Source organism: Oncorhynchus gorbuscha, unplaced genomic scaffold, assembly GCF_021184085.1.
Source record: "Oncorhynchus gorbuscha isolate QuinsamMale2020 ecotype Even-year unplaced genomic scaffold, OgorEven_v1.0 Un_scaffold_1883, whole genome shotgun sequence".
NCBI lineage: Eukaryota > Metazoa > Chordata > Actinopteri > Salmoniformes > Salmonidae > Oncorhynchus > Oncorhynchus gorbuscha.
The window spans coordinates 27,429-52,034 of NW_025746538.1; the positions used below are offsets into that span (position 1 = coordinate 27,429).

Sequence of the window (24,606 nt, forward strand, 5' to 3'; positions counted from 1 at the left end):
AGTCCTCTTCTGGCTGTGCCGGGTGGAGATTATAACAGAACATGGCCAAGATGTTCAAATGTTCATAAATGACCAGTATGGTTGAATAATAATAAGGCAGAACAGTTGAAACTGAAATCAATGATTTCCCCCCTCAGATCAATAATGTCCGTTTTAGCCCTTCTGTCTACATTCTCAGATACGTTTAGAAAATAACAGATTGAAAGACAATAAATAGCCACTTTTGATTAATACAAATAAGTGTGAGACATGGCCTTGTGTTGAGGCACTGTCTAGAACTACCTTAACAAACAGTGACTTATTATTATTGACAGTTACCATGGAGATGAAATGTCACAACTACATGTTCATGTGATGCATTAATCACCTGACTGTTTCTATGTATGTTAGTAAATGTTTTATTTCTCAAAGAGATAATGAATACATGAGAAAAATAATTAATTGTCACTGTGTTAATCACAACCAACATGCTGGATCTCTGTTTAGGGGTCAGTGCTCTAAAATGAGTCTCTGGGAAGAGAGAGGAGGGGGCCCTGCCTCTAAAATTCATCTCTGTGAGGACATGACACCAAAGCTAAGAGGTAAGATGATAATTTTATGAATAATTTATAAAGTTTATTTCCAAAATAAATAGCTATCTTAAGATGAATGCACAAACTGTAAATTGTTCTGGATAAGAGCATCTGCTAAATGGGTTCTCAATCCGGGGTCTGTGGAGGTACTGCAGGCGTTCTCAATCCGGGCTCTGTGGAGGTACTGCAGGGGTTCTCAATCCTGGGTCTGTGGAGGTACTGCAGGGGTTCTCAATCCGGGGTCTGTGGAGGTACTGCAGGGGTTCTCAATCCGGGGTCTGTGGAGGAACTGCAGGGGTTCTCAATCCGGGGTCTGTGGAGATACTGCAGGGGTTCTCAATCCGTGGTCTGGGGAGGTACTGCAGGGGTTCTCAATCCGGGGTCTGTGGAGGTACTGCAGGGGTTCTCAGTACGGGGTCTGTGGAGGTACTGCAGGGGTTCTCAATCCGGGGTCTGTGGAGGTACTGCAGAGGTTCTCAATACGGGGTCTGTGGAGGTACTGCAGGGTTCTCAAATGAGGGTCTGTGGAGGTACTGCAGGGGTTCTCAATCCGGGGTCTGTGGAGGTACTGCAGGGGTTCTCAATCCGGGGTCTGGGGAGGTACTGCAGGGTTCTCAATCCGGGGTCTGTGGAGGTACTGCAGGGGTTCTCAATCCGGGGTCTGTGGAGGAACTGCAGGGGTTCTCAATCCGGGGTCTGTGGAGGTACTGCAGGGGTTCTCAATCCGGGGTCTGGGGAGGTACTGCAGGGGTTCTCAATCCGGGGTCTGTGGAGGTACTGCAGGGGTTCTAAATCCGGGGTCTGTGGAGGTACTGCAGGGGTTCTCAATCCGGGGTCTGTGGAGGTACTGCAGGGGTTCTCAATCCGGGGTCTGTGGAGGTACTGCAGGGGTTCTCAAACCGGGGTCTGTGGAGGTACTGCAGGGGTTCTCAATCCGGGGTCTGTGGAGGTACTGCAGGGGTTCTCAATCCGGGGTCTGTGGAGGTACTGCAGGGGTTCTCAATCCGGGGTCTGTGGAGGTACTGCAGGGGTTCTCAATCCGGGGTCTGTGGAGGTACTGCAGGGGTTCTCAATCCGGGGTCTGTGGAGGTACTGCAGGGGTTCTCAATCCGGGGTCTGTGGAGGTACTGCAGGGGTTCCTCAGCACCCTGACTGTACTCATTGATATGTAAGACATTTGACAGGATTTTTACATGACACGACCACTTTGCCTACTCTTAATTATTGCCTAATTTAATTGAATGCATTTTTAAACCAATTTTGATGGTTGTTACAAGCAGAATATTGACAATATAACCGTTATATCAACACTCTTCACACCCGTTTAACAACTCTAAATATCTTTGGCATAGTAGGCATCAAGTCCCTTCCAATAATGTTGCCTACAACATTGCATACAATGTTCATTTTCATCAAACACATATTACACCCTAGAGATAATTAAATCCATGGAAAGTTTTTTAATATGATGGAACCACAAAAGTGAAATAATATGATGTAGATTTAAATTCAAAAGAAAAACCTGTTTAGAAAACAAGGTTCTGATAACCAAAAGGTTCCTGTTTTGAGGATGGGAACAATAAAAGCAGCCCTCCAGTGGTTCAGAACAAGAACCCATTTATTCCAGCATGTTTTGAGGATGTGAACCAGCCACCAGTTCAGCCATAGGTTTTTTCCAGCGCCCACCGGATACAACCAGCCAACTCCTTAGCCACAGCTGGGTGAAAACCTGAGTTAATCTTCAGAAATAAGCCTGAATTAATCTGCCAAAATGAAGACAAAATGCTATGCAGACAAACATGGTATCACTAGTTATAGATAATTATTATACATAAATCATTGCCAAAAGCACAAGACATACTGTTGCATGTAGGTCTATATTATTTATGGGTTGATCACATAGAAATATAAAAACATTATTTTTAATTACTGCAATGCAATTACATGTGGCTCAGGAACCACTGACTCACTGCATGATTCTATAGTATTATCAAGACACCTGCTGTTAACTCTTAACTACTTAGGACAGCTGCTGTTAACTCTTAACTACTTAGGACACCTGCTGTTAACTCTAACTACTTAGACAGCTCAGAGGTGTCCTAAATATCTGCTGACTAGGTGGGTAGGTAATTTAGGTAATGGGTAGGTAACTAGGTAATTTATACTCATTAGTGTAAAATGTCTTTATTCTCAGCACTTATACGACCAATTTTCTACTCTGAGACACTTTGTGTATATGGTCCCAGATCTCAAAATATTGTTATAAAAAAACTGAATGTTTGATCTCAAAACGTTGTTATAATTTTGTAAAAATGTTTGTTAAACATAATTTAAAAAAAATGAATATTACTAATGTAACCCACTGTAAAGACTGGGTTTAGGTTATTGTGTTGCACAGCTCATGTCCGCGTTCTGGAACTGTCCGCGTCCCCGGACAGAACTGTCCGCGTCCCCGTACAGAACTGTCCGCGTCCCCGTACAGAACTGTCCGCGTCCACGTTCGGTGTGGATATTGTCCGGTTACGCGCAGAGTGGACTGAGGTGATCTTGACGGAGTTTGGGAATATGTTTATTGTTCAGTTTGTTAGTGTTGAGACACCGAAGTTTATTGTTCAATTTGCTTTTTTCTTTACGGTGAGGGACAGTGTTACCATAGCTACCACTACATCATCACCGCTTCTCCCTCTCTCGTTGACGGATGCTGGCTACCTCTGTCCGGTTCTCCTTTCTTCACTAGATGGACGGTAACTTTAGTGTTTAAACCCTCTGTGTTCAAGGACCGAACGTTTGAATATTATTTTCAGAGCGCCTCAATAGCAGGTATTGAACCTCAGGTAAATAATCACTAGTCAGAACCTCAACCTCAATATACATTCATTATAAAAAATATATTTAATATCTGATATTGTGAGTAAACAACCTCGAGAGTGCGTCTTCCAGCCCTCCAATAAATTACATCATTCAACCCTCCCGGTTAGTAAATTTACCTCAACATGCCCCGGAGAAGGCAGAGTAACGACACCAGCCTTTTAGTGGGGCTGACAGACTGACTACAACGCTCGCGACGCCAAATTAATTTCGTCATTTTAAATGACACACTGCTCTCGCGCCATTAACTAACGTCTGGAAGTCAGTTATATTTGTGACGCAGTTCGCGCTGCATCTCCTCATTGGTTTATAGAAGCAGGTACCCACGCGCCATTAACTAACATCTGGAAGTCAGTTCTATTTGTGAAACTCTTCTTATGTTTCCCCATCTGAGCTCAGAGTAGATGAGAGATGTAATGTTTGTCTCTGTTGTGTTGAAGTCCAATCAAGCAGGAGAGACCAGCCTCCCCTGTTCCCAGCTGTGTGTCCATGAAGAGTGACTGGTCTATGGATCCTCCTATAGAGTTTAGAGAGGGAGACTTTTCTACTGAACAAAGGTAAGAAGAACTCATGGGTCCTGGTCAGTGAGTTAAACAACACTGTCTCTAGTCATTTCTCCTCCCATTTTCCCATTTATTGTTGTTGTTTTCATAATCCATAGGCTAATCATTTTGTCTATTTTCATAGTCCTAAAACAATATTAAACAAACACAACATTCCCTCCCTGTGTGTGTGTGTGTGTGTGTGTGTGTGTGTGTGTGTGTGTGTGTGTGTGTGTGTGTGTGTGTGTGTGTGTGTGTGTGTGTGTGTGTGTGTGTGTGTGTGTGTGTGTGTGTGTGTGTGTGTGTGTGTGTGTGTGTGTGTGTGTGTGTGTGTGTGTGTGTGTGTGTGTCTGAACTCCCTGGATGAGATGTAATCTCTATTCTGGGTGCCTAGTCACTTATACCCCTACCTACATGTGGATATTACCTCAACTACCTGGTACCCTGCACATTGACTCAGTACTATTTCTCCTTATAGTCTCATTATTACCTCAACTACCTGTTACCCTGCACATTGACTCAGTACTGGTACTCCTTATAGTCTCATTATTACCTCAACTACCTGGTACCCTGCACATTGACTCAGTACTGGTACTCCTTATAGTCTCATTATTACCTCAACTACCTGGTACCCTGCACATTGACTCAGTACTGGTACTCCTTATAGTCTCATTATTACCTCAACTACCTGGTACCCTGCACATTGACTCAGTACTGGTACTCCTTATAGTCTCATTATTACCTCAACTACCTGGTACCCTGCACATTGCCTCAGTACTATTTCTCCTAATAGCCTCATTATTACCTTAACTACCTGGTACCCTGCACATTGACTCAGTACTGGTACTCCTTATAGTCTCATTATTACCTCAACTACCTGGTACCCTGCACATTGACTCAGTACTGGTACTCCTTATAGTCTCATTATTACCTCAACTACCTGGTACCCTGCACATTGCCTCAGTACTATTTCTCCTAATAGCCTCATTATTACCTTAACTACCTGGTACCCTGCACATTGACTCAGTACTATTTCTCCTAATAGCCTCATTATTACCTTAACTACCTGGTACCCTGCACATTGACTCAGTACTGGTACTTCTTATAGTCTCATTATTACCTCAACTACCTGGCACCCTGCACATTGACTCAGTACTGGTCCTCCTTATATTCTCACCCTGCACATTTACTGGTCCTCCTTATATTCTCATTCAATTACCTCAACTACCTGGTACCCTGCACATTGACTCAGTACTGGTACTCCTTATAGTCTCATTATTACCTCAACTACCTGGTACCCTGCACATTGACTCAGTACTGGTCCTTATAGTCTCATTATTACCTTATAGCACATTCTCACTGGTCCTCCTTATATTCTCATTATTACCTCAACTACCTGGTACCCTGCACATTGACTCAGTACTGGTACTCCTTATAGTCTCAGTATTACCTCAACTACCTGGTACCCTGCACATTGACTCAGTACTGGTACTCCTTATAGTCTCAGTATTACCTCAACTACCTGGTACCCTGCACATTGACTCAGTACTGGTACTGGTACTCCTTATAGTCTCATTATTCGCGTCAACGAGCGTCTATTTGTGACGCAGATCGCGCTGCATCTCATTGGTTTATAGGAGCAGGTGCCATCTCCTCATTGGTTTATAGAAGCAGGTACCCACATGCCATCTCCTCATTGGTTTATAGAAGCAGGTACCCACGTGCCATCTCCTCATTGGTTTATAGAAGCAGGTACCCACGTGCCATCTCCTCATTGGTTTATAGAAGCAGGTACCCACGTGCCATCTCCTCATTTAGCAAAAAAACTTAACAAACATAACTTCTTTAAACAATAAAAGCTAATTTACAAACATTTCTGAAAATGGATATATAGCTTTTTGGAATGAAACTCTTGTTTCCCATCTGAGCTCAGAGTAGATGAGAGATGTAATGTTTGTCTCTGTTGTGTTGAAGCCCAATCAAGCAGGAGAGACCAGCCTCCCCTGTTCCCAGCTGTGTGTCCATGAAGAGTGACAAGTCTATGGGTCTACCTATAGACTTTAGAAAGGGAGACTTTTCTACTGAACAAAGGTAAGAAGAACTCATGGGTCCTGGTCAGTGAGTTAAACAACACTGTCTCTAGTCATTTCTCCTCCCATTTTCCCATTTATTGTTGTTGTTTTCATAATCCATAGGCTCATCATTTTGTCCATTTCCTTAGTCCTAAAACAATATTAAACAAACACAACATTCCCTCCCTGTGTGTGTGTGTGTGTGTGTGTGTGTGTGTGTGTGTGTGTGTGTGTGTGTGTGTGTGTGTGTGTGTGTGTGTGTGTGTGTGTGTGTGTGTGTGTGTACTCCCTGGATGAGGAGATGTAATCTCATGTCTTGTCCACAGAAACCAACAGGAGAGATCAGAGTCAGAGATTCTCAGTGGTCAGTCTTCCCAGAGTCATCAAACAGACCTGGCCTCCATATTCAGTGTATGTGGTCCTGTTATGTACATTTGTTTTTGTTTACCTCAAGAAAAGTTGATCTGTCAATCATTCATTAATGTGTTAATGAGAAAGCATTTGTCTCTTGCTTAACTCATTTACTTAATTTATTCCAGATGCTTGAAGAGAAAATTATGACATTTGTGAAGAACGAGCTGAAGATATTCAAGAGGACCCTTAGTCCAGAACTCCCACAAGGCTTTGAGAGTCAGAAGCAGGATAAGGAAGTGGTGGATGCTGAAGATGAGAAGCAGGAGAGCAGTGCCAGAGAGGGGGCTCTGAAGATCACACTGCACATCCTGAGGAAAATGAACCAGAAGGAGCTTGCTGACACACTGGAGAAATGTAAGATCTGTCTGCCTCATGTTGAATGATGTTTTATAACATTTAAAAACTGTAGCTAAAGTACAGCTAAAGTAGCTGTGTAACTCAATGATATTGTAGCAGCCTTAACACAACACCTCGTGACCTCATCAAGTAGCAGCAGGGATGTGTTGTGGTGATTCATTTAGAGAGAGAGACAACATTAATAATATCATCAATAATACCAATAATAATATAATCAGTCACACCAGTCTATAATGCATTATGAAAACATTTACACATTTATACAGTCAGTTAAGAGAATAAATTATCATAATTAAAATCTGTTACGGGAATTAAATTCCTATATGTTTTAATACCCAATTAAATTAAACACTCTGTCCACTCGTAAGAATTTCTAAGAGTCTTATTTGCATAAAATGGACAGAGACCAAAACCAATCAGCAGCGTTTATTCTCTAGAGAACTGAACATGATACTGTTTACAACAGGTTATAAACTGAAAATGACATCATTAGTTTTCGAACTGTCCCGTCTCTTCTCCACCCTGGTACAATGGCAGTATAGTTATAGTACAGTATATAGTACAGTATAGTACAATGGCAGTATAGTTATAGTATAGTATAGTACAATGGCAGTATAGTTATATAGTATAGTTATAGTACAGTACAATGGCTCTATAGTTATATAGTATAGTTATAGTATAGTACAATGGCAGTATAGTTATATAGTATAGTTATAGTAGTATAGTACAATGGCAGTATAGTTATAGTACAGTACAATGGCTCTATAGTTATATAGTATAGTTATAGTACAGTACAATGGCTCTATAGTTATATAGTATAGTTATAGTTAGTACAAGTATAGTTTATAGTACAATACAATGGCAGTATAGTTATAGTACAGTATAGTACAATGGCTCTATAGTTATAGTATAGTATAGTACAATGGCAGTATAGTTATAGTACAGTATAGTACAATGGCTCTATAGTTATATAGTATAGTTATAGTACAGTACAATGGCAGTATAGTTATAGTATAGTACAATGGCTCTATAGTTATAGTGCAGTATAGTACAATGGCAGTATAGTTATAGTACAGTATAGTACAATGGCTCTATAGTTATATAGTATAGTTATAGTACAGTACAATGGCTCTATAGTTATATAGTATAGTTATAGTACAGTACAATGGCAGTATAGGTATAGTACAGTATAGTACAATGGCTCTATAGTTATAGTATAGTATAGTACAATGGCAGTATAGTTATAGTACAGTATAGTACAATGGCTCTATAGTTATAGTGCAGTATAGTACAATGGCAGTATAGTTATAGTACAGTATAGTACAATGGCTCTATAGTTATAGTATAGTATAGTACAATGGCAGTATAGTTATAGTATAGTATAGTACAATGGCAGTATAGTTATAGTACAGTATAGTACAATGGCAGTATAGTTATAGTGCAGTATAGTACAATGGCAGTATAGTTATAGTATAGTATAGTACAATGGCAGTATAGTTATAGTATAGTATAGTACAATGGCAGTATAGTTATAGTACAGTATAGTACAATGGCAGTATAGTTATAGTATAGTATAGTACAATGGCAGTATAGTTATAGTATAGTATAGTACAATGGCAGTATAGTTATAGTACAGTATAGTACAATGGCAGTATAGTTATAGTATAGTATAGTACAATGGCAGTATAGTTATAGTATAGTATAGTACACTGGCAGTATAGTTATAGTACAGTATAGTACAATGGCAGTATAGTTATAGTACAGTATAGTACAATGGCAGTATAGTACAGTATAGTACAATGGCAGTATAGTTATAGTACAGTATAGTACAATGGCAGTATAGTTATAGTATAGTATAGTATAGTACAATGGCAGTATAGTTATAGTATAGTATAGTACAATGGCAGTATAGTTATAGTACAGTATAGTTATAGTACAGTATAGTACAATGGCAGTATAGTTATAGTACAGTATAGTACAATGGCAGTATAGTTATAGTACAGTATAGTACAATGGCAGTATAGTTACAGTATAGTATAGTACAATGGCAGTATAGTTATAGTGCAGTATAGTACAATGGCAGTATAGTTATAGTACAGTATAGTACAATGGCAGTATAGTTATAGTACAGTACAATGGCTCTATAGTTATATAGTATAGTTATAGTACAGTACAATGGCTCTATAGTTATATAGTATAGTTATAGTACAGTACAATGGCAGTATAGTTATAGTACAGTATAGTACAATGGCTCTATAGTTATAGTATAGTATAGTACAATGGCAGTATAGTTATAGTACAGTATAGTACAATGGCTCTATAGTTATATAGTATAGTTATAGTACAGTACAATGGCTCTATAGTTATATAGTATAGTTATAGTACAGTACAATGGCAGTATAGGTATAGTACAGTATAGTACAATGGCTCTATAGTTATAGTATAGTATAGTACAATGGCAGTATAGTTATAGTACAGTATAGTACAATGGCTCTGTAGTTATAGTGCAGTATAGTACAATGGCAGTATAGTTATAGTACAGTATAGTACAATGGCTCTATAGTTATAGTATAGTATAGTACAATGGCAGTATAGTTATAGTATAGTATAGTACAATGGCAGTATAGTTATAGTACAGTATAGTACAATGGCAGTATAGTTATAGTATAGTACAATAGTATAGTATAGTATAGTATAGTACAATGGCAGTATAGTTATAGTATAGTATAGTACAATGGCAGTATAGGTATAGTACAGTATAGTACAATGGCAGTATAGTTATAGTATAGTATAGTACAATGGCAGTATAGTTATAGTATAGTATAGTACAATGGCAGTATAGTTATAGTACAGTATAGTACAATGGCAGTATAGTTATAGTATAGTATAGTACAATGGCAGTATAGTTATAGTATAGTATAGTATAGTACACTGGCAGTATAGTTATAGTACAGTATAGTACAATGGCAGTATAGTTATAGTACAGTATAGTACAATGGCAGTATAGTACAGTATAGTACAATGGCAGTATAGTTATAGTACAGTATAGTACAATGGCAGTATAGTTATAGTATAGTATAGTACAATGGCAGTATAGTTATAGTATAGTATAGTACAATGGCAGTATAGTTATAGTACAGTATAGTACAATGGCAGTATAGTTATAGTACAGTATAGTACAATGGCAGTATAGTTATAGTACAGTATAGTACAATGGCAGTATAGTTACAGTATAGTATAGTACAATGGCAGTATAGTTATATATAGTATAGTTGCAGTATAGTATAGTACAATGGCAGTATAGTTACAGTATAGTATAGTAAAATGGCAGTATAGTTATAGTGCAGTATAGTACAATGGCAGTATAGTTATAGTACAGTATAGTACAATGGCAGTATAGTTATAGTACAGTATAGTACAATGGCAGTATAGTACAGTATAGTACAATGGCAGTATAGTTATAGTACAGTATAGTACAATGGCAGTATAGTTATAGTATAGTATAGTACAATGGCAGTATAGTTATAGTATATTATAGTACAATGGCAGTATAGTTATAGTACAGTATAGTACAATGGCAGTATAGTTATAGTATAGTACAATGGCAGTATAGTTATAGTACAGTATAGTACAATGGCAGTATAGTATAGTATAGTATAGTACAATGGCAGTATAGTTATAGTATAGTATAGTACAATGGCAGTATAGTTATAGTACAGTATAGTACAATGGCAGTATAGTTATAGTACAGTATAGTACAATGGCAGTATAGTTATAGTACAGTATAGTACAATGGCAGTATAGTTACAGTATAGTATAGTACAATGGCAGTATAGTTATATATAGTATAGTTGCAGTATAGTATAGTACAATGGCAGTATAGTTACAGTATAGTATAGTACAATGGCAGTATAGTTATAGTATAGTATAGTACAATGGCAGTATAGTTATAGTGCAGTATAGTACAATGGCAGTATAGTACAATGGCAGTATAGTTATAGTACAGTATAGTACAATGGCAGTATAGTTATAGTAAGGTATAGTACAATGGCAGTATAGTTATAGTATAGTATAGTACAATGGCAGTATAGTTATATATAGTATAGTACAGTATAGTTATAGTACAGTATAGTTATAGTACAGTATAGTTATAGTACAGTATAGTACAATGGCAGTATAGTTATAGTAAGGTATAGTACACTGGCAGTATAGTTATAGTATAGTACAATGGCAGTATAGTTATATATAGTATAGTACAGTATAGTTATAGTACAGTATAGTTATAGTACAGTATAGTACAATGGCAGTATAGTTACAGTATAGTATAGTACAATGGCAGTATAGTTATATATAGTATAGTTGCAGTATAGTATAGTACAATGGCAGTATAGTTACAGTATAGTATAGTACAATGGCAGTATAGTTATAGTGCAGTATAGTACAATGGCAGTATAGTACAATGGCAGTATAGTTATAGTACAGTATAGTACAATGGCAGTATAGTTATAGTAAGGTATAGTACAATGGCAGTATAGTTATAGTATAGTATAGTACAATGGCAGTATAGTTATATATAGTATAGTACAGTATAGTTATAGTACAGTATAGTACAATGGCAGTATAGTTATAGTAAGGTATAGTACAATGGCAGTATAGTTATAGTACAGTATAGTACAATGGCAGTATAGTTATAGTATAGTACACTGGCAGTATAGTTATAGTATAGTACAATGGCAGTATAGTTATATATAGTATAGTACAGTATAGTTATAGTACAGTATAGTACACAGTATAGTTATAGTACAGTATAGTACAATGGCAGTATAGTTATAGTATAGTATAGTACACTGGCAGTATAGTTATAGTATAGTACAATGGCAGTATAGTTATATATAGTATAGTACAGTATAGTTATAGTACAGTATAGTTATAGTACAGTATAGTACAATGGCAGTATAGTTATAGTATAGTATAGTACACTGGCAGTATAGTTATAGTATAGTACAATGGCAGTATAGTTATATATAGTATAGTACAGTATAGTTATAGTACAGTATAGTTATAGTACAGTATGGTTCTCCCACCACTTTAGATAATTTATGACCGAGCCAAGGTCTTCCTGTGTAGATCATCATTCTAGCCAGTCTGACGATAAGTTCATTCATTTTTACCAAGGAACAGACAGTCATTGTTCTCATTCTTGATTATATTTACACACATTATATTCAGTACTAGGATTAAAAAGAAAATTCATACATCTATACAGTAACATAATAGTATTCTGATTAGTACATATACAGTAACATAATAGTATTCTGATTAGTACATATACAGTAACATAATAGTATTCCTGATTGTAGATCATCATAATAGTATTCTGATTAGTAAGTTCAGTAACATAATTTTGTGATTAGGTAACATACAGTAACATAATAGTATTCTTGATTATATTTACAGTAACATAATATATTCAGTACTAGTACATATACAGTAACATAATAGTATTCTGATTAGTACATATACAGTAACATAATAGTATTCTGATTAGTACATATACAGTAACATAATAGTATTCTGATTAGTACATATACAGTAACATAATAGTATTCTGATTAGTACATATACAGTAACATAATAGTATTGTGATTAGTACATATACAGTAACATAATAGTATTGTGATTAGTACATATACAGTAACATAATAGTATTGTGATTAGTACATATACAGTAACATAATAGTATTGTGATTAGTACATATACAGTAACATAATAGTATTGTGATTAGTACATATACAGTAACATAATAGTATTCTGATTAGTACATATACAGTAACATAATAGTATTCTGATTAGTACATATACAGTAACATAATAGTATTCTGATTAGTACATATACAGTAACATAATAGTATTCTGATTAGTACATATACAGTAACATTGATTAGTCAGTCCTGATTGAAATGTTACATAATTAGTCATTATTGATTATTTATTTTTTTATAACAGTCCTACAATACTGTAGACATTAAAACAGACGTAATATTAATATCCTCTGTGGTATTTCTTCATTCAGATGAGCTTGCTGTGATTTGCCAACGTGAACTCAAATCTAATCTAAAGAAGAAGTTTCAATGTGTATTTGAGGGGATCGCTAAACAAGGAAACCCAACACTTCTCAATAAGATCTACACAGAGCTCTACATCACAGAGGGTGGAACAGGAGAGGTCAATAATGAACATGAGCTGAGACAGATTGAGACAACAACCAGGAAACAAGCAAGACCAGAGACTGCAATCAAATGTAACGACATCTTCAAACCCTTAACTGGACAAGACAAACTTATCAGAACTGTGCTGACAAAGGGAGTCGCTGGCATTGGAAAAACAGTCTCTGTGCAGAAGTTCATTCTGGACTGGGCTGAAGGAAAAGCAAATCAGGATGTCCAATTTGTATTTTCATTCCCTTTTCGGGAGCTGAATTTGATGAAAGAGGACAAACACACTTTCATTGAACTTCTTAATCACTTCTCAATGGAAACCAAACAATCAGGAATCTCCAACTACGACAAGTACAAAGTTCTGTTCATCTTTGATGGTCTGGATGAGTGCCGACTGCCCCTAGACTTCCAGAAGAACAAGATCTGTTGGGACGTCACAGAGTCAACCTCAGTGGATGTTCTGCTGACAAATCTCATCAAGGGAAATCTGCTTCCCTCTGCTCTCCTCTGGATAACTACCCGACCTGCAGCAGCCAATAAGATCCCTTCAGGGTGTGTTGACCAGGTGACAGAGGTACGAGGGTTCAATGACCCACAGAAGGAGGAGTACTTCAGGAAGAGATTCAGTGATGAGGACCTGGCCAGCAGAATCATCTCACACATAAAGACATCAAGGAGCCTCCACATCATGTGCCACATTCCAGTCTTCTGTTGGATTTCTGCAACAGTCCTTGAACACATGCTGAAACATAAGAGAGAAGAGATGCCCAAGACTCTGACTGAGATGTACACACACCTTGTGGTGTTTCATACCAAACAGAAGAATGAAAAGTATCTTGGGAAAGAAGAGACAGGTCCACACTGGAATAAAGAGAGCATTCTGTCACTGGGAAAACTGGCTTTTCAACAGCTTGTGAAGGGCAATCTGATTTTCTATGAAGAAGACCTGAAAGAGGCTGGCATTGATGTTAATGAAGCCTCAATCTACTCAGGATTGTGCACACAGATCTTTAAAGAGGAATGTGGGCTGTACCAGGACAAGGTGTACTGTTTTGTTCATCTGAGCATTCAGGAGTTTCTGGCTGCTGTATATGTGTTCCTCTCATTCATCAACAACAATGAGAATCTAATGGACAAACTGAGAACAACGTCCTGGAACTTTTCTGTGAGGACCAAACAAAGGCGTAAAGTTACTGTCTACAAGAGTGCTGTGGATAAAGCCTTACAAAGTGAGACGGGAAACCTGGACCTTTTCCTCCGCTTCCTTCTGGGCCTCTCACTGGAGTCCAATCAGAAGCACTTACGAGGTCTACTGACACAGACGAGAAGCAGCTCACAGAGCCATGAAGAAACAGTCAAGTACATCAAGGAGAAGATCAGGGAGAATCCCTCTCCAGAGAGGAGCATCAATCTGTTCCACTGTCTGAATGAACTGAAGGACCATTCTCTAGTGGAGGAGATCCAAAGCTACCTGAGATCAGGAAGTCTCTCAGAACCCAACCTGTCACCTGCACAGTGGTCAGCTCTGGTCTTTGTGTTGCTGACTTCAGAAAAGGAGCTGGATGTGTTTGACCTGAAGAAATACTCCAGATCAGAGGAAGGTCTTCTGAGGCTGCTGCCAGTGGTCAAAGCCTCCAGAGCTGCTCTGTGAGTAAATAAAATGACATATAAGAACTAATCATCAGGAAGAAATATTCAGTTTAGAGAAAAATATGTATTATAATATGTATATAATATTATATTGAATAACGTATTGAATCAATGCATTTATTTTCACATTAGTATAACAATATGACCATACAATTCTAGGAGACGGAAGATGAATCTATATGTTGTTTGAGAGAATAAACCAAATGCATCTGCCATTGTCCTTCTACACTACTGGTGTTAAATTAACAGTGTGTTTGTGAAGTCATGATGATCTCTTTGTCAGGCTGTCAGGCTGTGGAGTCACAGAGGAAGGCTGTGCTTCTCTGGTCTCAGCTCTGAGGTCAAACCCCTCACACCTGAGAGAGCTGGACCTGAGTAACAATGACCTGAAGGATTCAGGAGTGAGCTGCTCTCTGCTGGACTGGGGAATCCCCACTGTAAACTGGAGACTCTGAGGTCAGTATTCCTGTAGTTGGTCAACAAGTGATAACTGTTCCAGACACACATAGTCCACACCATATGTGTTTGGACAGTGAAGCTTACAGTTTTAAATGTGGTGCTTTGCTCCAGCATTTAGGATTTGAGATATAATGTTTCATATTAGGTGACAGTACAGAATGTCACCTTTTATTTAAAGGTACTCATACATATACAGTCGTGGCCAAAAGTTTTGAGACACAAATAGTAATTTCCACAAAGTTTGCTGCCTCAGTGTCTTTAGATATTTTTGTCAGATGTTACTATGGAATACTGAAGTATAATTACAAGCATTTCATACGTGTCAAAGGCTTTTATTGACAATTACATGAAGTTGAAGCAAAGAGTCAATATTTGCAGTGTTGACCCTTCTTTTCAAGACCTCTGCACTCTGCCCTGGCATGCTGTCAATTACCTTCTGGGCCACATCCTGACTGATGACAGCCCATTCTTGCATAATCAATGCATGGAGTTTGACAGAATTTGTGGGTTTTTGTTTGTCTACCCGCCTCTTGAGGATTGACCACAATTTCTCAATGGGATTAAGTTCTGGGAGTTTCCTGGCCATGGACCCAAAATATCAATGTTTTGTTCCCCAGGCCACTTAGTTATCACTTTCTCCTTATGGCAAGGTGCTCCATCATGCTGGAAACGGCATTGTTCGTCACCAACATGTTCCTGGATGGTTGGAAGAAGTTGCTCTCAGAGGATGTGTTCGTACCATTCTTTATTCATGGCTGTGTTCTTAGGCAACATTGTGAGTGATCCCACTCCCCTGGTTGAGAAGCAACCCCACACATGAATGGTCTCAGGATGCTTTACTGTTGGTATGACACAGGACTGATGGTAGCGCTCACCTTGTCTTCTCCGGACAAGCCTTTTTCCGGATGCCCCAATCAATCGGAAAGGGGATTCATCAGAGAAAATGACTTTACCCCAGTCCTCAGTAGTCCAATCGCTGTACCTTTTGCAGAATATCAGCCTGTCCCTGATGTTGTTCCTGGAGAGAAGTGGCTTCTTTGCTGCCCTTCTTGACACCAGGCCATCCTCCAAAAGTCTTCGCCTCACTGTGCATGCAGATGCACTCACACCTGCCTGCTGCCATTCCTGAGCAAGCTCTGTACTGGTGGTGCCCCGATCCCGCAGCTGAATCAACTTTAGGAGACGGTCCTGGTGTTTGCTGGACTTTCTTGGGCACCCTGAAGCCTTCTTCACAACAATTGAACCGCTCTCCTTGAAGTTCTTGATGATCCGATAAATGGTTGATTTAGGTGCAATCTTACTGGCAGCAATATCCTTGCCTGTGAAGGCCTTTTTGTGCAAAGCAATGATGACGACACAAGTTTCCTTGCAGGTAACCATGTTTGACAGAGGAAGAACAATGATTCCAAGCACCACCCTCTTTTTGAAGCTTCCAGTCTGTAATTCAAACTCAATCAGCATGACAGAGTGATCTCCAGCCTTGTCCTTGTCAACACTCACACCTGTGTTAGCAAGAGAATCACTGACATGATGTCAGCTGGTCCTTTTGTGGTAGGGCTGAAATGCAGTGGAAATGTTTTTTGGGGGATTCAATTCATTAGCATGGCAGAGGGACTTTGCAATTAATTGCAGTTCATCTGATCACTCTTCATAACATTCTAGAGTATATGCAAATTGCCATCATACAAACTGAGGCATCAGACTTTGTGAATATTAATATTTGTCTCATTCTCAAAACGTTTTGCCACGACTGTATATTTTACAGTTTAGATATGAAAGCACTTTATGTATCTAAAGTCATCAAAAAAGAAACATCCCTTTTTTCAGGACCCTGTCTTTTAAAGATAATTTGTAAAAATCCAAATAACTTCACAGATCTTTATTGTAAAGGGTTTAAGCACTGTTTCCCATGCTGTCGTTTAGACACTAACAGCTTACAGACGGTAGGCAATTAAGGTCACAGTTATAAACACTTAGGACACTAAAGAGGTCTTTCTACTGACTCTGACAAACACCAAAAGAAAGATGCCCAGGGTCCGTGCTCAGTTGCATGAACGTGCCTTAGGCATGCAGCAAGGAGGCATGAGGATTGCAGATGTGGCCATGGAAATAAATTGTGATGTCTGTACTGTGAGACGCCTAAGACAGCGCTAAAGGGAGACAGGATGGACAGCTGATGTTTCCTCGCAGTGGCAGAACACGTGTAACAACACCGGCGCAGGATCGGTACATCCGAACATCACACCTGCGGGACAGGTACAGGATGGCAACAACAACTGCCCAAGTTACACCGGAACACACAATCCCTCCATCAGTGCTCAGATTGTCCGTAATAGGCTGAGAAAGGCTGGACTGAGGGCTCGTACACCTGTTGTAAAGCAGGTCCTCCCCAGACATCACTGGCAACAATGTCGCCTATGGGCACAAACCCACTGTCACTGGACCAGACAGGACTGGCAAAAAGTGCTCTTCACTGACGAGTCAAGGTTTTGTCTCACCAGGGGTGATGGTCATATTCGCGTTTATCGTCGAAGGAATGAGCGTTACACAGAGGCCTGTACTCTGGAGCGGGATCGATTTGGAGGTGGAGGGTCCATCATGGTCTGGGGCGGTGTGTCAGTACCATCGGACTGAGCTTGTTGTCATTGCAGGCGATCTCAACGCTGTGCGTTACAGGGAAGACATCTTCCTCCCTCATGTGGTACCCTTCCTGCAGGCTCATCCTGACATGACCCTCCTTCATGACAATGCCACTAGCAATACTGCTTGTTCTGTGCGTGATTTCCTGCAAGACAGGAATGGCAGTGTTCTGCCATGGCCAGCGAAGAGCCAGGTTATCAATCCCATTGAGCAGATCTGGGACCTGTTGGATCGGAGGGTGAGGGCCATTCCCCCCAAAACAAATCCGGGAACTTGCAGGTGCCTTGGTGGAAGAGTGGGGTAACATCTCACAGCAAGAACTGGCAAATCTGGTGCAGTCCATGAGGAGGAGATGCACGGCAGTACATAATGCAGCTGGTGGCCACACCAGATACTGACTTACTTTTGATTTTGACCCCCCCTTTTTTCAGGGAAACATTATTCAATTTCTGCTAGTCACATGTCTGTGGAACTTGTTCAGTTTATGTGTCAGTTGTTGAATGTTGTTATGTTCATACAAATATTTACACATGAAGTTTTATTAAGTTTGCTGAAAATAAACGCAAATGACAGTGAGAGGACGTTTCATTTTTTGCTGAGTTTAGTGTTGGGTCCCATGTTCCATGCCTGCAGTGATTACATCAAGCTTGTGATTCTACAAACTTGTTGAAAGCATTTGCAGTTTGTCTTGGTTGTGTTTTAGATGTTTTCCTAATAGAAACTGAATGGTGAATAATGTCCTGTCATTTTGGAGTCACTTCACTTGTATTGTCAGTAAGAATAGAAGATGTTTCTGAACACTTCTACATTCATGTGGATGCTACTAAAATTATGAATAAACATGAATGAATTGAGAATAATGATGAATGAGAACGTTACAGAGTGTAATGATATTCGTCTGTTGTTTGAAGTGAGTCAGACCGAAATGCAGCGTGTAGGTTACTCATGACTTTTAATAAAGATAAAGCGGTACATGAAATAAATGAGAATACAAAACAACAAACGAGTGAAACTACTTACAGCCTATCTGGTGACTAACACAAAGACAGGTACAATCACCCACGAAATACAACGCACTCAGGCTACCTAAATACGGTTCCCAATCCGAGACAACTAGAATCAGCTGACTCCAATTAGGAATCGCCTCAGGCAGCCAAGCCTAACTAGACACACCCCTAATAATACACACTCCCAATTAATACAAACCCCAATACGAAATACAACATATAAACCCATGTCACACCCTGGCCTACCCAAACATATTACAAAAACACAAGATACAATGACGAAGGCGTGACACAGAGGCACAAAGATCAGAATAAATGCTGACCTCCCCTGTTATTGGTAATTGTGAGAGGTTAGCATGTTTTGTTGTAGTCTCTGTTATTGGTAATGGTGAGAGGTTAGCATGTTTTGTTGTAGTCTCTGTTATTGGTAATGGTGAGAGGTTAGTATGTTTTGTTGTAGTCTCTGTTATTGGTAATTGTGAGAGGTTAGTATGTTTTGTTGTAGCCTCTGTTATTGGTAATGGTGAGAGGTTAGTATGTTTTGTTGTAGTCCCTGTTATTGGTAATGGTGAGAGGTTAGCATGTTTTGTTGTTGATAGAGGAATTCTAAATTCCTGTATGTTTTATAACCAAAACCAATTCACACTCTTTCTAATTCATTAATGAGTTGTAAGTTAATTAATTATGCATGAAGTAGATCGAGACCAGTCTTAAAAGCCAGGTAACAGCGTTTAATTCCAGAGAGTACTAAATGCTTACACATATTTCCACAGGTTATTAACTGAAAATGACGTCAGCGTTTTCCAAACGTTCTATTTCACAAACAGAGGGCCCCTCTAGCTCTTGAGCCTTCGCGTTATCAGCACGAAGTCAAGGCCAGTCAGTATAAATCAACATTCTAGACAATCTGGAGATGGCCAGTTCCCACCACCTGGAGATTTGTACAACTGAATGAACTAAGGAACAGACCTTCATTGTTACTAAACTCCTGACTACATTATATACAATTGGGAAAGGGAGCAAGAGAGAAAACTCACATGTACAGTACATTATAGCATTTGGACTAGTCAGTTCTGATTGGAATGTATACATAATTAGTCATTTCAACCATAATTTCCTCTATCAGTTGTAGCCTCTGTTATTGGTAATGGTGAGAGGTTAGCATGTTTTGTTGTAGCCTCTGTTATGGTGAGAGGTTAGCATGTTTTGTTGTAGCCTCTGTTATTGGTAATGGTGAGAGGTTAGCATGTTTAGTTGTAGCCTCTGTTATTGGTAATGGTGAGAGGTTAGCATGTTTTGTTGTAGTCTCTGTTATTGGTAATGGTGAGAGGTTAGCATGTTTTGTTGTAGTCTCTGTTATTGTTAATGGTTTGTTGTAGCCTCTGTAACTTTCTCACTCATTATTATTCATGATTCTTTCATGATTTTTCTTAATCATGGCATCATCAGGATTAATTTATTATTGTTTATAAACATGTTATCTACTCACTTAGATGGAAAAGTACTCCACTCATCATCCACCATTTTATTATTGGCAAAAACACAACCCAAACAAACTGCAATTGCAACCTACGAGTTTACGACCAAATACTAAACTTTTGACTACTTTAATACAATCTAAATCTGATACCTCACTGTCAAAATAGATATGGTGTGGACTGTATACTCAATACAATCTAAATCTGATACCTCACTGTCAAAATAGATATGGTGTGGACTGTATACTCAATACAATCTAAATCTGATACCTCACTGTCTAAATAGATATGGTGTGGACTGTATACTCAATACAATCTAAATCTGATACCTCACTGTCAAAATAGATATGGTGTGGACTGTATACTCAATACAATCTAAATCTGATACCTCACTGTCTAAATAGATATGGTGTGGACTGTATACTCAATACAATCTAAATCTGATACCTCACTGTCAAAATAGATATGGTGTGGACTGTATACTCAATACAATCTAAATCTGATACCTCACTGTCTAAATAGATATGGTGTGGACTGTATACTCAATACAATCTAAATCTGATACCTCACTGTCAAAATAGATATGGTGTGGACTGTATACTCAATACAATCTAAATCTGATACCTCACTGTCTAAATAGATATGGTGTGGACTGTATACTCAATACAATCTAAATCTGATACCTCACTGTCTAAATAGATATGGTGTGGACTGTATACTCAATACAATCTAAATCTGATACCTCACTGTCTAAATAGATATGGTGTGGACTGTATACTCAATACAATCTAAATCTGATACCTCACTGTCTAAATAGATATGGTGTGGACTGTATACTCAATACAATCTAAATCTGATACCTCACTGTCTAAATAGATATGGTGTGGACTGTATACTCAATACAATCTAAATCTGATACCTCACTGTCTAAATAGATATGGTGTGGACTGTATACTCAATACAATCTAAATCTGATACCTCACAGTCTAAATAGATATGGTGTGGACTGTATACTCAATACAATCTAAATCTGATTCCTCACTGTCTGTCTTTTGACTGATACTGCTTTTACTCAAATATTTGTTAATATGCATCTTTCTATCTACTTGGAAAATGTGTCACTTATAATAATGATACATTCATAAATGAATAGATATGGCAGGTTTCAGGACACTGATATATCTGAACATTAAAAAAAGATATACTGTTCCATTCTTCACCTCCAAAGAATAGCAGTGTGATTTTAATATGATTTGACTCTGCAGACTGTCAGGCTGTGGACTCACAGAGGAAGGCTGTGCTTCTCTGGTCTCAGCTCTGAGGTCAAACCCAACACGTTATTTGTGGTCTGGTAACAGTGTAAGCAGGGAAAGCTGAGAGTAACATTTGAATACAACCTGTCTGTCATTGTATGTCTTCTGTGTTTCAGACTCACTGGCTGTAAACTCAGAAACAAATCCTGTAAAGAGTTGGCCTCAGTTCTCAGTTCAAACCCCTCACACCTGAGAGAGCTGGACCTGAGTAACAATGACCTGAAGGATTCAGGAGTGGAGCTGCTCTCTGCTGGACTGGGGAATCCCCACTGTAAACTGGAGACTCTGAGGTCAGTATTCCTGTAGTTGGTCAACAAGTGATAACTGTTCACCAGATCCACATGTGTTTACCAGACACACATAGTCCACACCATATGTACATACCTGTGTTACTGTTTAAATATGAAAAGTGAATAATGACAAATGACAAAGATTTAGAGGCACAAAGATCAGAATAAATGCTAAACTCTTCTGCTATTGGTAATGGTGAGAGGTTAGTATGTTTTGTTGTAGCCTCTGTTATTGGTAATGGTGAGAGATTAGCATGTTTTGTTGTAGCCTCTGTTATTGTTAATGGTGAGGATAGCATGTTTTGTTGTAGTCTCTGTTATTGGTAATGGTGAGAGGTTAGTATGTTTTGTTGTAGTCTCTGTTATTGGTAATGGTGAGAGGTTAGCATGTTTTGTTGTAGCCTCTGTTATTGGTAATGGTGAGAGGTTAGCATGTTTTGTTGTAGCCTCTGTTATTGTTAATGGTGAGAGGTTAGTATGTTTTGTTGTAGTCTCTGTTATTGGTAATGGTGAGAGGTTAGCATGTTTTGTTGTAGCCTCTGTTATTGGTTATGGTGAGAGGTTAGCATGTGTTGTTGTAGCCTCTGTTATTGGTAATGGTGAGAGGTTAGCATGTTTTGTTGTAGTCTCTGTTATTGTTAATGGTGAGAAGTTAGCATGTTTTGTTGTAGCCTCGGTTATTGGTAATGGTGAGAGGTTAGTATGTTTTATTGTAGCCTCTGTTATTGTTAATGGTGAGGTTAGCATGTTTTGTTGTAGCCTCTGTTATTGGTAATGGTGAGAGGTTAGCATGTTTTGTTGTAGCCTCTGTTATTGTTAATGGTGAGGTTAGCATGTTTTGTTGTAGCCTCTGTTATTGGTAATGGTGAGAGGTTAGCATGTTTTGTTGTAGCCTCTGTTATTGTTAATGGTGAGAGGTTAGCATGTTTTGTTGTAGTCTCTGTTATTGTTAATGGTGAGGTTAGCATGTTTTGTTGTAGTCTTTGTTATTGGTAATGGTGAGAGGTTAGCATGTTTTGTTGTAGCCTCTGTTATTGGTAATGGTGAGAGGTTAGCATGTTTTGTTGTAGCCTCTGTTATTGTTAATGGTGAGGTTAGCATGTTTTGTTGTAGTCTCTGTTATTGTTAATGGTGAGAAGTTAGCATGTTTTGTTGTAGCCTTTGTTATAGGTAATGGTGAGAGGTTAGCATGTTTTGTTGTAGCCTCTGTTATTGGTAATGATGAGAGGTTATCATGTTTTGTTGTAACCTCTGTAACTTTCACACTCATTATTATTCATGATTCAGTCATGATTTGTATTAATCATGGCATCAGGGTTAGTTTAGTAGTGCTTAAAAAGATGTTATCTACTCAGACAGAAAATTACTCCAGTCATCAATCACAATTGTTTTAATGAACAAAAATAACCCAAAACAACCAAAACAAACTGTAGATGTAACAAACGAGTTTGTCACGACTTCCGCCGAGGTCGGTCCCTCTCCTTGTTCGGGCGGCGTTCGGTGGTCGACGTCACCGGCCTTCTAGCCATCGCCGATCCACTTTCATTTTCCATTTGTTTTGTCTTTGTTTTACACAGCTGGTTTCATTTCCCCAATTACATGTTCATTATTTAACCCTCCTTTTCCCCTTTGTGATTGTTTTCTGTATGTTCGGTCTGTTATTCTGGTCTCGGTATTACGACATGTTAGTAGAATAATAGAGTAAAGTTACTTGTGTTACGCATCTCTGCTGTCCTGCGCCTGACTCCTCTGCACCAGCTTCACCCAGACCATTACAGGGACACATCTCTGCTGTCCTGACTCCTCTGCACCAGCTTCACCCAGACCATTACAGAGTTTGAGTCACAAGCTTGATGAAGTCATTGCGTTCAAGGAATATCAGACCAAATACTCAACTTTTGACTATTTTAATAGACTGAAAGTTAATTGGTCAGAATATTTATGACTTCTTCAAATAGGGGGACTAGATATATAAAGTGATTTAATTTCTAAATGGTGAAACACATTTTCCGGCGCCGACTGAGATGGCCGCCTCGCTTCGCGTTCCTAGGAAACTATGCAGTTTTTTGTTTTTTTACGTGTTATTTCTTACATTAGTACCCCAGGTCATCTTAGGTTTCATTACATACAGTCGAGAAGAACTACTGAATATAAGATCAGCGTCAACTCACCATCAGTACGACCAAGAATATGTTTTCCGCGACGCGGATCCTGTGTTCTGCCTTACAAACAGGACAACGGAATGGATCGCATGCAGCGACCCAAGGAAACGACTCCGAAAAAGAGGGAAACGCGGCGGTGTTCTGGTCAGACTCCGAAAAAGGGCACATCGCGCACCACTTCCCAGTATTCTTCTTGCCAATGTCCAGTCTCTCGACAACAAGGTTGATGAAATCCGAGCAAGGGTGGCATTCCAGAGGGACATCAGAGACTGCAACGTTCTTTGCTTTAGGGAGACATGGCTCACTGGGAAAACGCTATCCAGGGCGGTGCAGCCAACGGGTTTCTCCACGCATCGCGCCGACAGAAACAAACATCTCTCTGGTAAGAAGAGTGGCGGGGGCGTATGCCTCATGACTAACGGGACATGGTGTGATGAAGGAAACATACAGGAACTCAAATCCTTCTGTTCACCTGATTTAGAATTCCTCACAATCAAATGTAGACCGCATTATCTTCCAAGAGAATTCTCTTCGATTATAATCACAGCCGTATATATCCCCCC

General features: G+C 39.0%; 1 protein-coding gene across 5 annotated transcripts in view; it reads left to right on the plus strand.

Annotated features, from left to right (window-relative positions):
• The first annotated feature begins 564 nt into the window (after positions 1-564).
• Positions 565-24,606, plus strand: part of LOC124024496 (NLR family CARD domain-containing protein 3-like) — a 29,347-nt gene continuing 5,305 nt past the window's right edge. Inside the window, exons 1-8 of one of the 5 annotated variants that reach the window (XM_046338410.1) lie at positions 565-581; positions 3,881-3,997; positions 5,957-6,073; positions 6,381-6,465; positions 6,594-6,822; positions 12,900-14,691; positions 14,978-15,034; positions 21,765-21,881. In XM_046338410.1, the coding sequence (XP_046194366.1) occupies positions 3,930-3,997; positions 5,957-6,073; positions 6,381-6,465; positions 6,594-6,822; positions 12,900-14,691; positions 14,978-15,034; positions 21,765-21,881 (2,465 nt within the window). In that variant the 5' untranslated portion in view covers positions 565-581; positions 3,881-3,929. Of the gene's footprint in view, positions 582-3,395; positions 3,845-3,880; positions 3,998-5,920; positions 6,074-6,380; positions 6,466-6,593; positions 6,823-12,899; positions 14,692-14,977; positions 15,151-21,707; positions 21,882-24,606 lie in introns of those variants that run through there. The other 4 variants (XM_046338414.1, XM_046338411.1, XM_046338412.1 and 1 more) reach the window with 4 other exon arrangements.